General features: G+C 44.4%; 1 protein-coding gene across 1 annotated transcript in view; it reads left to right on the forward strand.

The window, feature by feature from the left end:
* The window catches only part of LOC309566665 (melanoregulin-like), a 145428-nt gene that overhangs the window by 71342 nt on the left and 59383 nt on the right, over positions 1–14703 (forward strand). Inside the window, exon 3 of the mRNA XM_082271908.1 lies at positions 11466–11556. Within this exon, the coding sequence (XP_082128034.1) occupies positions 11466–11556 (91 nt within the window). The remainder of the gene's footprint in view (positions 1–11465; positions 11557–14703) is intronic.

Here is a 14703-nt window from a genome sequence, read left to right on the forward strand (position 1 = left end):
GATCAGTTAAATTGGGGGATAGTCTGTGTCGGTACGTGTGAGAGAGATCCACCTTTCCAAGTTGTTGGGGTTCATCTCATACTTCTGAAGGTTTGAGGGTGCTGCCTGTTCCATACTCCCCCTACTCCTCATCTAGCCTTTTAGGGGTACAAACAATAGTAATTGGGGCCTAGTGTGGTTGTGTACGTGCGAGATACATACACTTTTTTTGATCATATTTCCTATTCCGCTATTCAATAAAAACCTTTGAGGATCAATTGAAATGCGGGATAGTCTGTGTCGGTACGTGTGAGAGAGATCCACCTTTCCAAGTTGTTGGGGTTCATCTCATACTTCTGAAGGTTTGAGGGTGCTGCCTGTTCCATACTCCCCCTACTCCTCATCTAGCCTTTTAGGGGTACAAACAATAGTAATTGGGGCCTAGTGTGGTTGTGTACGTGTGATATACATACACTTTTTTTGGATCATATTTTCTATTCCGCTATTTAATCAAAAACCTTTGGGGATCAGTTAAATTGGGGGATAGTCTGTGTTGGTACGTGTGAGAGAGATCCACCTTTCCAAGTTGTTGGGGTTCATCTCATACTTCTGAAGGTTTGAGGGTGCTGCCTGTTCCATACTCCCCCTACTCCTCATCTAGCCTTTTAGGGGTACAAACAATAGTAATTGGGGCCCAGTGTGGTTGTGTACGTGTGATATACATACACTTTTTTGGGATCATATTTTCTATTCCGCTATTTAATCAAAAACCTTTGGGGATCAGTTAAATTGGGGGATAGTCTGTGTCGGTACGTGTGAGAGAGATCCACCTTTCCAAGTTGTTGGGGTTCATCTCATACTTCTGAAGGTTTGAGGGTGCTGCCTGTTCCATACCCCCCCTACTCCTCATCTAGCCTTTTAGGGGTACAAACAATAGTAATTGGGGCCTAGTGTGGTTGTGTACGTGCGAGATACATACACTTTTTTTGATCATATTTTCTATTCCGCTATTTAATCAAAAACCTTTGGGGATCAGTTAAATTGGGGGATAGTCTGTGTCGGTACGTGTGAGAGAGATCCACCTTTCCAAGTTGTTGGGGTTCATCTCATACTTCTGAAGGTTTGAGGGTGCTGCCTGTTCCATACCCCCCCTACTCCTCATCTAGCCTTTTAGGGGTACAAACAATAGTAATTGGGGCCTAGTGTGGTTGTGTACGTGCGAGATACATACACTTTTTTTGATCATATTTCCTATTCCGCTATTCAATAAAAACCTTTGAGGATCAATTGAATTGCGGGATAGTCTGTGTCGGTACGTGTGAGAGAGATCCACCTTTCCAAGTTGTTGGGGTTCATCTCATACTTCTGAAGGTTTGAGGGTGCTGCCTGTTCCATACTCCCCCTACTCCTCATCTAGCCTTTTAGGGGTACAAACAATAGTAATTGGGGCCTAGTGTGGTTGTGTACGTGTGATATACATACACTTTTTTTGGATCATATTTTCTATTCCGCTATTTAATCAAAAACCTTTGGGGATCAGTTAAATTGGGGGATAGTCTGTGTTGGTACGTGTGAGAGAGATCCACCTTTCCAAGTTGTTGGGGTTCATCTCATACTTCTGAAGGTTTGAGGGTGCTGCCTGTTCCATACTCCCCCTACTCCTCATCTAGCCTTTTAGGGGTACAAACAATAGTAATTGGGGCCCAGTGTGGTTGTGTACGTGTGATATACATACACTTTTTTTGGATCATATTTTCTATTCCGCTATTTAATTTAACTGGGCCTCCATGCGAGACCTGTGTGCCTTGTTGCGCTGTTTTGAGTACTCCACCAACATGGCCAGTGGCAATGACGCCGTTCTCAGCTTAACTATCCCACTTCTATGCCTCCTTGAAAAAACAATTCGGGCGATGATGGAAGAGGATGTGGCACAGGATGAGGAGGAGGAGGAGGATGAAGAGGTAACATTTCCAAGGCTTTCAGGGCAGTCATTCGCAAGGGGCTCCGAGGGTGGGTTCCTGCACACGCAAACGCCAGGGACGCAATTGTCCAGCAGGGGCACAGTTCTGGAGGATGAGGAGGATGAGGAGGAGGAGGAGCTGGAGGAGGAGATGGAACCATGTTCACAGCAGGGTGGCACCCAGGCCAGCTCATGGCCATCACTGGTGCGTGGCTGGGGGGATACAGAGGACACGGACGATACACCTCCCACAGAGGACAGCCTTTCGTTGCCTCTGGGCAGCCTGGCACACATGAGCGATTACATGCTGCAGTGTCTCCACAACGACCGCCGAGTTGCCCACATTCTAACTTGTGCTGATTACTGGGTGGCCACGCTGCTGGATCCCCGTTACAAGGACAACGTACCGTCCTTAATTCACTCACTGGAGCGCGATCGCAAGATGCGCGAGTACAAGCGCACGCTGGTAGACGCCATGCTGCTGGCATTCCCATCTGACAGCGGGGCCACAGTGGAAGCACAAGGCAGAGGAGGAGGAGGTCGCCAACGCAACCAGGGCACCGCCAGCACCTCAGAAGGCAGGGTTAGCATGGCCGAAATGTGGAAAAGCTTTGTCAGCACGCCACAACAAACAGCAGCACCAGCAGCTCAGATGGAACGTCTTAGCAGGAGGCAGCATTTTACCAACATGGTGGAGCAGTATGTGTGCACACGCCTACATGTAGTGAATGACGGGTCTGCCCCCTTCAACTTCTGGGTCTCCAAATTGGGCACATGGCTTGAGCTTGCCCTTTACGCCTTGGAGGTGCTGGCGTGCCCTGCAGCCAGTGTATTATCTGAACGGGTATTTAGCACGGCTGGGGGCGTTATAACAGACAAGCGCAGCCGCCTGTCCAGAGACAATGTGGACAAGCTCACGTTCATTAAAATGAACCAGGCATGGATCCCACGGGACTTTTCCGTACCTTATGCAGAATAGCAATGGATACCGACCTTACCCACCCATTGTTCCATTTTTGCTCTTTCTCACTCTTTTGGGGTGTACCCTCATTTAAAATTTTTGAAAAGAAGCAGTGTTGGCTACCTCGTCCTCCTCCTCAGGGCCAGATTAATGTAGGGGCTATTGGAGCTGCAGCTCCAGGCCCCTACCTTTTATATAGGCCCCGGGTTGGCCATATTCACTGTTACCGCTCTTCTGTCACTTGTAAACACAGAAGTCTGGCTTCTATGCTCGCTTCCCCAGGCAGCACCCTCAGAACCTCCCCACACAGCGTGAAGGCCGGACAAGGAGGGACAGTTGGCGATGCATGGATGTGTTTATGGGCTTCAGAGACAGCATCCCATGTTGAATTAGGCATGCATGGCTGCACCCTTCCTCCTCTGGGTGCATGGCAAGGCACGGCCCTTAAGGCCCTTCAAAATCCTCAGCACCAAGCCCATGATGCTGTTAATCCGGCCCTGGTCCTCCTCCACCGCCGCTTCCACCTACACCGCCCATAGGTGTGCGCAGCCTATTGCATTAAGGTGTGCACCCCAAAGTTGAAATACACATGCATGTGTTTGCCAGCAGGGAGAGTAATGTATCGGGGCCATGTACCTGTAGGCAAGGAGAAATAGAGCAGAGCAGGTCCCAGGGAGATCTTTCCCATCTCCTCACTGGCAATGCTATGTGCCCTAGGTGATTAGGGTGTGCCCAGGCACACCCAGCACACCCTGTGCGCACGCCTATGTCACCGCTAGGCTTGTGACGGTATCAGATTTTCATGCTGCGATTAATTGATTAAGGTTTTGCCACGGTATACGGTATTATCACGGTATTCTATTATTAAATTTAAATTATTAAATTTCCACCTCACTTCAATTTCATTGCTGAATTTAGGGGCTTTGGTTCACTTATGCACATTATTATATAGTCAGTCAGTACAGACTCTGTGAACCAGGCCTAAAATAGGTCATCAAGCAGTGTCTGGCCTAACTGGTGATAACTGGTTCTGGCGCTCGGCTCCGATCCGATGGCCTGGTCATTAAGAGGGCAAATCCTTGTGGTCAAGAAGTGGTTAAACCTGAAGGAGGTGTTGTTTATAAATTACTTTACTATTGCTTTAGGCCTGGTTCACATGTATGCGGGTTGGTGGTTCACATTTGCACAGGCATAGCAGCCCATTGATTTGAATGGGCTGCTATGCCCTCATTTTCCGCAGAAAAAAGGTGCATGCAGCATTTTTTTAAAATTCAGTGGCCTTGAAATCCATCCTGCTTTTGCACCATGCGACTAACCTGCAGTTCCTGCTCTGGCAAGCTTTCTGCATTTTTTGTATACGTGGGCACGGCATTTAAAAATAAACAGTTTGCGTGTGCAGCAACGGCAGGTAAGTCGCATGGTGCAAAAGAAGGATGGATTTCATGGCCACTGCATTTTTTTAAATTCTGCATGCACCTTTTTTCAGCTGAAAACGCAGGCATAGCAGCTCAAGCCCATTCACATCAATGGGCTGCTATGCCTGTGCAAATGTGGGCCCCCAACCCGCATACATGTGAACCAGGCCTAAAGCAATAGTAAAGTCATTAATTGGTTAAACCTGCAGGAGGACCGGTGTTTTTATCTATTAATGACTTTACTATTGCTTTAGGCCTGGTTCACATGTATGCGGGTTGGGGGCCCACATTTGCACAGGCATAGCAGCCCATTGATGTGAATGGGCTTGAGCTGCTATGCCTGCGTTTTCAGCTGAAAAAAGGTGCATGCAGAATTTAAAAAAATGCAGTGGCCATGAAATCCATCCTTCTTTTGCACCATGCGACTTACCTGCCGTTGCTGCACACGCAAACTGTTTATTTTTAAATGCCGTGCCCACGTATACAAAAAATGCAGAAAGCTTGCCAGAGCAGGAACTGCAGGTTAGTCGCATGGTGCAAAAGCAGGATGGATTTCAAGGCCACTGAATTTAAAAAAAATGCTGCATGCACCTTTTTTCTGCGGAAAATGAGGGCATAGCAGCCCGTTCAAATCAATGGGCTGCTATGCCTGTGCAAATGTGGGCCGCCAACCCGCATACATGTGAACCGCCAACCCGCATACATGTGAACCACCAACCCGCATACATGTGAACCAGGCCTAAAGCAATAGTAAAGTCATTAATAGATAAAAACACCGGTCCTCCTGCAGGTTTAACCACTTCTGGATCGCAAGGATTTGCCCCTTTAAAGACCAGGCCATCGGATCAGAGCGCCAGGACCAGTCATCACCAGGTAGGCCAGACACTGCTTGATGGCTATATAATAATGTAATGTGGGCTGCTAGGCGTGTGTGTGTGTATATATATATTTATTAGAGCTGCACGATTCTGGCCAAAATGAGAATCACGATTTTTTAGCTTGGAATAAAGATCACGATTCTCTCACGATTCTCTGTGTAACAAAAAAAAAAAAAATTGGGATAACTTTACTGTTACGTTTTTTTTTTTTTTTTTATTCATTAAAGTCTAATCATTGCGTTTGAAAGACTGCTGCGCAAATACAGTGTGACATAAAATATTACAACAATCGCCATTTTATTCTGTAGGGTCTCTGCTAAAAAAATATATAAAATGTTTGGGGGTTCTAAGTACTTTTCTAGCAAAAAAAAAACTGATTTTAACTTGCAAGCAGCAAGTGTCAGAAAAAGATCCAGTCTTTAAGAGGTTAAACTTCCTTTCTCCCTGGCAGAGGGAAGGAAAAGATACAAATGTAATCATTTTTGTTTATAGTTAGGAGACTTAGCCCCCATTCACACTAGGGCGACTCACGAGGCGACTTGTGTCGCCCCAGGTCGCCCCAGGTCGCTTGACATGACCAAACCAATGTAAATGAATCAGTGCCGTCTTAATTGCCGCTATTAAGGTCGCTCCGACTTCAGAAAAGGGTCCTGTACTACTTTCAGGCGACCAGTGATCCGACCTGTCCCATATACTTCAATGGGAGTCGCCTCCTTATCTTAATTGAAGCGACCTGTAATCCGACTTGTCATCCGACTTTGCTAAAAAATGGCAGTGAACAAGAAAAGAGCATAATTTTCTTGCAGGCATTAGCGGTCATTTTTTTAGGCAGGCATGTCATTTTTTGGATTTCGTTTCTGGGGGGTCTAAAAAGTGTCCCTGTCAAGTTTCAGCTCTGTAGCATGTCCAGAACCCCTAAAAAAAAATCATTTTTCTTTTAATTTTTTGTAGTGTCTTTACCAGCTGTCTTTTATACTTGCAGGCATTCATCAGCGGTCATTTTTTTAGGCAGGCATGTCATTTTTTGGATTTCGTTTCTGGGGGGTCTAAAAAGTGTCCCTGTCAAGTTTCAGCTCTGTAGCATGTCCAGAACCCCTAAAAAAAAATCATTTTTCTTTTAATTTTTTGTAGTGTCTTTACCAGCTGTCTTTTATACTTGCAGGCATTCATCAGCGGTCATTTTTTTAGGCAGGCATGTCATTTTTGGGATTTCGTTTCTGGGGGGTCTAAAAAGTGTCCCTGTCAAGTTTCAGCTCTGTAGCATGTCCAGAACCCCTAAAAAAAATAATTTTTCTTATAATTTTTTGTAGTGTCTTACCAGCTGTCTTTTTTTCTTGCAGGCATTTAGCGGGCATTTTTTTAGGCAGGCATGTCATTTTTTTTATTTAGTGTCTGGGGGGTCTAAAAAGTGTACCTGTCAATTTTCAGCTCTGTAGCATGTCCAGAACCCCTAAAAAACAGCATTTTTACTATATTTTCAGGAATACGGCTTCTCTGCGGCTGGCTTTTTTTCTTGCAGGCATTTAGCGGGCATTTTTTTAGGCAGGCATGTCATTTTCTGGATTTAGTGTCTGGGGGGTCAAAAAAGTGTCCCTGTCAAGTTTCAGCTATGTAGCATGTCCAGAACCCCTAAAAAAAATCATTTTTCTTATAATTTTTTGTAGTGTCTTACCAGCTGTCTTTTTTTCTTGCAGGCATTTAGCGGGCATTTTTTTAGGCAGGCATGTCATTTTTTTTATTTAGTGTCTGGGGGGTCTAAAAAGTGTACCTGTCAATTTTCAGCTCTGTAGCATGTCCAGAACCCCTAAAAAACAGCATTTTTACTATATTTTCAGGAATACGGCTTCTCTGCGGCTGGCTTTTTTTCTTGCAGGCATTTAGCGGGCATTTTTTTAGGCAGGCATGTCATTTTCTGGATTTAGTGTCTGGGGGGTCAAAAAAGTGTCCCTGTCAAGTTTCAGCTATGTAGCATGTCCAGAACCCCTAAAAAAAAATCATTTTTCTTATAATTTTTTGTAGTGTCTTACCAGCTGTCTTTTTTTCTTGCAGGCATTTAGCGGGCCTTTTTTTAGGCAGGCATGTCATTTTTTTTATTTAGTGTCTGGGGGGTCTAAAAAGTGTACCTGTCAATTTTCAGCTCTGTAGCATGTCCAGAACCCCTAAAAAACAGCATTTTTACTATATTTTCAGGAATACGGCTTCTCTGCGGCTGGCTTTTTTTCTTGCAGGCATTTAGCGGGCATTTTTTTAGGCAGGCATGTCATTTTCTGGATTTAGTGTCTGGGGGGTCAAAAAAGTGTCCCTGTCAAGTTTCAGCTATGTAGCATGTCCAGAACCCCTAAAAAAAATCATTTTTCTTATAATTTTTTGTAGTGTCTTACCAGCTGTCTTTTTTTCTTGCAGGCATTTAGCGGGCATTTTTTTTAGGCAGGCATGTCATTTTTGGGATTTAGTGTCTGGGTGTCTAAAAAGTGTACCTGTCAACTTTCAGCTCTGTAGCATGTCCAGAACCCCTAAAAAACAGCATTTTTACTATATTTTCTGTAATATGGCTTCTCTGCGGCTGGCTTTTTTTCTTGCAGACATTTTACGGGCATTTTTTGGGTGTCTTTGGAGGCATGTGCTTCTTAAAAATTATAGGAAAAAAGCTCTTTTTTTTTTTTACGTTTCTGGACAGACAAACAAAGCTATGTGAGACACACAACACTGCACACATGGGAAAAAGGAAATATGTAAAAAAAAAAACACAGGAAAAGGAAATTAGGTCACAAGACATCAGATTGTGATTGGCCAAATAAAAAGTTGCCTCGCGATTAGGTCGCGTCAAAGTCGCGCTAAGTCGCGCCAAAGTCGCGTCAAAGTCGCGTCAAAATCGCGTCAAAGTCGCGCTGGAAGCGACGCTACTTTAGTGGTAGCGGCAGTGTGAACCAGCACTTAATGCTGAAAGGTGTTAGCTGAGTGAGTGAATGAGTCATCCAGCTCACTGAAATGTATCAATTCACAAGTCAGGCAGACTTGACAGAGAAACTCGGTATTTTAAAAATGCCACAATAACAATACCGTGGCTATGCAATACCGCGATATATCGAATTACCGAAAACCGGCATATGTCTAGTCACCGCCACATCCACCACCACCTCAACCTCCCTCCTACTCCATATGGGCCTCGTCCTTCAGAGATGAAGAAGAACATTGTTTTATTTTTCTGTTTTTTTTTGTTGTTTTAAGTTATTTCCCTATCCACATTTGTTTGCAGAGCACTTGCCATGCTCTTAATTACGTTTTGCTGCCATTTGCAGCACTCTAGCCCTTTCCTTTGGTGTTTTAGAGCCATTTTAGTGCCTTAAAGTTCGGGTCCCCATTGACTTCAATGGGGTTCGGTGTCCGGGAAAAGTTCGGTAAAAGTCCGGGACACGGACCCGGACTTTTTTTTAAAGTTCGGCCGAACCCGTCGAACACGGACATCTAGGTGTTCGCTCAACCCTACTCTTAATCAAATGATTCACTTGAAGATACCAAATGTTTGTGTTTACTGATAATCGGACCTGACAAGGTCAGAGGCAGCGCTAAAGTTGACCACATATTGCGCATGATTAATGATCAGTTCTGTCTTGGGGCAGCAAAGACTGGTTTCCATGCCTACACAGAAATATCTGTTGATCTTTTCAGAAATGCAGTGTCCTTGTTACTTCATGTATACTGGACAGATAGGAAATCTCACTTGTAAACTACTAAACCCCTCATTCCTAATGTAATAGCCTGGACTTCAAAAACATGTCTGCCTTTGTTATCTCTGAGTGTCATCCATGGCTGTCTTCATTGATAGTAAAGAAGAGAGGACCATATAGAAAATACAGTATGTTTTAGACCTTGAGGAGGTCTTGATGGTGGCATTTACCTATGCGTTTTCAAAGCATTTTGGATAGAGCAAGGGAGGGTTATAACCCCTACCAGATTTTTTTTTCGCCATCTGTGTCCCTTCACTTCCTGTTCCATAGCCAAACAGGAAGTGAGAGAAAATCTCTGAAAATTACGGGAATTGCTTGGGGACCCTCAGGCCACCAGAACTCGTGTACCCTTTGGAAGATTTCCCCTCTTTTACTTTTCTGGGGACAACCCAACATTTGGGTAATTTCTTTTACTTTCACTTTTATTGATAATGGTAAACAGGACAAATAGAGAGAGTGAATCTCCTTAACACAGACGGCAATAAAAACTGTCAGGTGTTCGAATCACTCTCCACTCTATCCAAAACTAAAAAAAAAAGTTTTGCTTTTAGTTATACTTTAAACCAGGGATTCCCAAACTACGGCCCTCCAGTTGTTAAGGAACTACAATTCCCATCATGCCTAGTCATGTATGTGAATGTCAGAGTTTTACAATGCCTCATGGGATGTGTAGTTCTGCAACAGCTGCAGGGCCGTAGTTTGGGAATCCCTGCTTTAAACATTAAGAATTGGTTACATAGTTAGTGAGGTTGAAAAAAGACATCAGTCCATCCAGTTCAACCTATGATGTGTCTGTGTGTTTGCTGTTAACCGTACATTGTATACCCCTGTATGTTGTGGTCTTTAAGGTGCCCATCTAATAGTTTTTTGAAACTATCGATGCTCCCTGCTGATACCACTGCTTGTGGAAGAGAATTCCACATCCTTACCGCTCTTACAGTGAATAACCCCTTACGTACTTTAATGTTAAACCGCCTTTTCTCTAGTTTTAGTGAGTGGCCACGTGTCTTATTGTATTCCCTTTCTCTGAATAGTTTGTTCCTTATGCTCGGGTCGCCAGTACAATATTTGTACATTGATATCATATCCCCCCTCAATCGTCTCTTCTCCAGAGAGAATAGGTTCAGTGCTTGTAGTCTTTCTTCATAGCTGATGTCCTCCATTCCCCTAATTATTTTTGTTGTCCTTCTCTGGACTCTGGTTATTAACCCCCTCCCATCCGCGCTACAGCCTATATACGGCTGCAGCGCGGACTCAAATTTTCGGGAGGCCGTTTTTAGGCCTCCAGTGACACGCCCCCCCGCGCGCTCCCGCGAGCGCGCATCGGGGAGAATCTGTGTCGGCCATGTCCCTTGGACACGGCCGATCACAGATCGTGGTGAATGGCCAATCACAGCGGCCATTCACCACGTGATCAAGCCGTCCAATGAGAGATGATCTCATATGTAAACATATGAGATCATCTCTCATCGCCGGCGCTCCTTCCTCACACAGACACTGCAGTGTGAGGAAGGAGGGGGAGCCGACAGCCGCTGGGGACACAGACAAATGTAAGCAGGGCACTGATCACCAGTGCCCTGATTACTGAAGGTAAAAAAAACACACACATTGCCCCCCCATCAGTGCCCACAGTGCCCGCCATCAGTGCCCCCATCAATGCCCACAATCAGTGCCCATAGTGCTGCCAGTCAGTGCCCATCAGTGCCTGCTCATCTAGGCACTGATGAGCACTGACTGGCAGCACTATGGGCACTGAGTGTGGGCACTGATGGTGCTGCCCATCAGTGCTCATCAGTGCCACCCGTCAGTGTCCATCAGTGCCATCCGCCAGTGCCCAACAGTGCCGCCTATCAGTGCCCATCAGTGCCGCCCATCAGTGCCACCTCTCAGTGCCCAGCAGTGCCACCTCTCAGTGCCCAGCAGTGCCGCCTATCAGTGCCGCCTATCAATGCCGCCTATCAGTGCTCATCAGTGCGGCATATTAGTACCTCCTCATCAGTGCCCATAAGTGCCACCTCATCAGTGCCCATAAGTGCCACCTCATCAGTGCCCATAAGTGCAGCCTATCAGTGCCCATAAGTGCAGCCTATCAGTGCCCATCAGTGCCGCCTCATCAGCGCACATCAGTGAGGGAGAAAAATTTATTTTCAAAATTTACTCGCAGAAAATAAGAAAAACTTTTTTTTTTTTTTCAAAATTTTCTGTCTTTTTTCTTTTTTTTTGGAAAAAATAAAAAACCCAGAGGTGATTAAATACCACCAAAAGAAAGCTCTATTTGTGTGAAAAAAATGATAAAAATTTCATATGGGTACAGTGTAGCATGACCGCGCAATTGTCATCCAAAGTGTGACAGCACTGAAAGCTGAAAATTGGCCTGGATGGGAAGGGTGTTTAAGTGCACGGTAGGCAAGTGGTTAATGACAGCATTTTTATACTTTCCTCTTTTTTTTTTTTTTTTTTACATGGGGTGCAACAATAGCTAGAATGCGGAGATAAAGAGTAAAGTATTTACAAGCTTCTGATGTTCTTGTTTTGTTCCTTTAGGGTTACCGGAGACTAAGTTTTGATATCAGCGCTCATAGACAAGTCCGCAAAGGGGTGAAGGATCGCTGGAGGGTTCTTTTGGAAAACTTAGGTAAGCAAAGTCATGCTTCCAAAAGGATGTTTTATTCTGTTCCAAAATTGTATGTTATAATGAAGTGTATTTGTCACCTACAAATAGTGGATTCAGACATCAGATTGCAAAGGGTTTCACTGCCCAGGAACTACAAAGCACCAGAAGTTAGTTTACTCCTTTCCTCCCCAGCTACTGTGCCCATGACACTGACAGGCACATGGCTGAGGAGTGTGTACGAAGGTTAGGTGGAACCTGATGGAGTACCGAGCGACTAGCTCCCCATCAGCTCAACATGGCTGTTGATGGCAGCACTGCAGTTGCTGGATCTAAAGCCACTTTTCAGTCCAATAGCAGTTTTTGAATCTGCCCACTTCTGTGCATCCACACAGTGACAAGTCATTTACCAGATATGGCCATTGCCAAATTTGTGTAATGGCATTAGCTATATCTCCGGCCCTTACAAAAGAATGGGGCTGGGGATACAGTACTGTGTGGGAAGTTGTCACATACATGATACTTTCCAACGCAGCCATGCCCAACTTTGAGCACTGGCATACCTTTGTTGTGAACTCAGAGCTGGTCTTAATTACTGCCAATTTCCTAATATGAGAATTGGCTGTAATTCTTTCAAAATCTGTCTCTGCCATAGTGACGACGAGTCCTTAAAGTGGGGATAGTAGGAACTAACTTAATTTGCCACGTGTTGGACACTGTCGCAAATGCTTGCTTAAATTAAGTGCAGTTCTTAAGTAAACTACCACCAGAAAAGTGTTGTTAAGCCTTTATTAAATTCCCCCTATAAAGTTTACAAACCACTTAAAAAGAAGATTGGTCCCCAAACAAAACGTTGGCATACCCAAATAATAATCAGTCCAGATAGTGATTCAATAATCATGGTCTTTAAGCCAATTTTATATCCATTTACAAGCTGAATTTCTATGCCTACAGGTTTTTAATTATTATAACACAATACCTATCAATTAGGAAATACAGTCAGGTCCATAAATATTGGGACATCGACACAATTGTAATCTTTTTGGCTCTATACACCACCACAATGGATTTGAAACGAAACAAACAAGATGTGCTTTAACTGCAGACTTTCAGCTTTAATTTGAGGGTATTTACATCCAAATCAGGTGAACGGTGTAGGAATTATAACAGTTTGTATATGTGCCTCCCACTTTTTAAGGGACCAAAAGTAATGGGACCGATTAATAATCATAAATCAAACTTTCACTTTTTAATACTTAGTTGCAAATCCTTTGCAGTCAATTACAGCCTGAAGTCTGGAACACATAGACATCACCAGATGCTGGGTTTCATCCCTGGTGATGCTCTGCCAGGCCTCTACTGCAACTGTCTTCAGTTCCTGCTTGTTCTTGGGGCATTTTCACTTCAGTTTTGTCTTCAGCAAGTGAAATGCATGCTCAATCGGATTCAGGTCAGGTGATTGACTAGGCCATTGCATAACATTCCACTTCTTTCCCTTAACCACTTTACCACCGGAGGATTTTCCTGCTAAAAAACCAGGGTTTTTTTTGCGATTTTTTACTGTGTGACTTTAACGGACAATTGCGCGGTCGTGCGACGCTGTACCTAAACGAATTTCACGTCCTTTTTTTCCCACAAACAGAGCTTTCTTTTGGTGGTATTTGATCACCTGTGCGATTTTTTGATCATGCGCTATAAACAAAAAAAGAGCGTAATTTTTGCAAAAACAACAATATTTTTCACTTTTTTTTTATATGAAATTCCCCCAAAAAAATGTAAAAATCAAAATTTTTTAACATTTTCGGCCAATTTGTTTTACGCTACCTATGTTTGGTAAAAAAAATCGAAAAAAGTGTATTTTGATTGGTTTGCGCAAAAGTTATCGCGTTTACTAACAAAGGGAAAGATTTTTGTCATTTTTGGTGTTTTTTTTTTTAACGAGTAATGGCGGCGATCTGCGATTTTTTTTGCGGTACTGCGACATTGCGGCGGACAGATCGGACCCTTGACTGACATTTTTGACACTTTTGGGGGTACCAGTGACATTACTGCAGTAATCAGTGCTATATATATGCACTGTTACTGCAAAAATGACACTGGCAGGGAAGGGGTTTTGGGTATTGGACAGGGAGGGGTTAAGTGTGTCCTAGGGGCGTGATTCTAACTGTGCAGGGACAGGTCTACTAGTGTAAAAACAAAGATCAACAGTTCTACATAGTAGAACTGTCTGATCTTTACTTTTACACAGGGAGAACTGACAGGCGGCTTGTTTACATAAGCCGCTCTGTCTTTCTCCCGCTGTACCGGCGATCGTAGTGTGACCGGCGGACATCGGGTCCACCAGTCACACTCCCGCACTCCTCCGTGAACGAGCCTCGGCGGGCGCACGCCTCGGCGGGCGCGCGCCCGCCCGCTATTGGCTCTAGAAGGAGTGACAGGCGAGCGACGTAGACCTACGTCACTCTGCCTGGCCGGGGCCGACTGCCGCAGTAAATATACTGTGCGCAGTCGGCAACCGGTTAAAAAACTCTTTGGTTGCTTTCGCAGTATGCTTCGGGTCATTGTCCATCTGCACTGTGAAGGGCCGTCCAATGAGTTCTGAAGCATTTGGCTGAATATGAGCAGATAATATTCCCCGAAACACCTCAGAATTCATCCTGCTGCTTTTGTCAGCAGTCACATCATTAAAAAATACAAGAGAACCAGTTCCATTGGCAGCCATACATGCCCATGCCATGACACCACCACCACCATGCTTCACTGATGAGGTGGTATGCTTTGGATCATGAGCAGTTCCTTTTCTTCTCCATACTCTTCTCTTCCCATCACTCTGGTACAAGTTGATCTTGGTCTCGTCTGTCCATAGGATGTTGTTTCAGAACTGTGAAGGCTTTTTTAGATGTTGTTTGGCAAACTCTAATCTGGCCTTCCTGTTTTTTAGGCTCACCAATGGTTTACATCTTGTGGTGAACCCTCTGTATTCACTCTGGTGAAGTCTTCTCTTGATTGTTGACTTTGACACACATAAACATACCTCTTGGAGAGTGTTCTTGATCTGGCCAACTGTTGTGAAGGGTGTTTTCTTCACCAGGTAAAGAATTCTTTGTTCATCCACCACAGTTGTTTTCCATAGTCTTCTGGGTCTTTTGGTGTTGCTGAGCTCACCAGGGC

Source organism: Pelophylax lessonae, assembly GCF_965119305.1.
Source record: "Pelophylax lessonae genome assembly, chromosome: 11".
In the NCBI taxonomy this organism is placed as follows: Eukaryota; Metazoa; Chordata; class Amphibia; order Anura; family Ranidae; genus Pelophylax; species Pelophylax lessonae.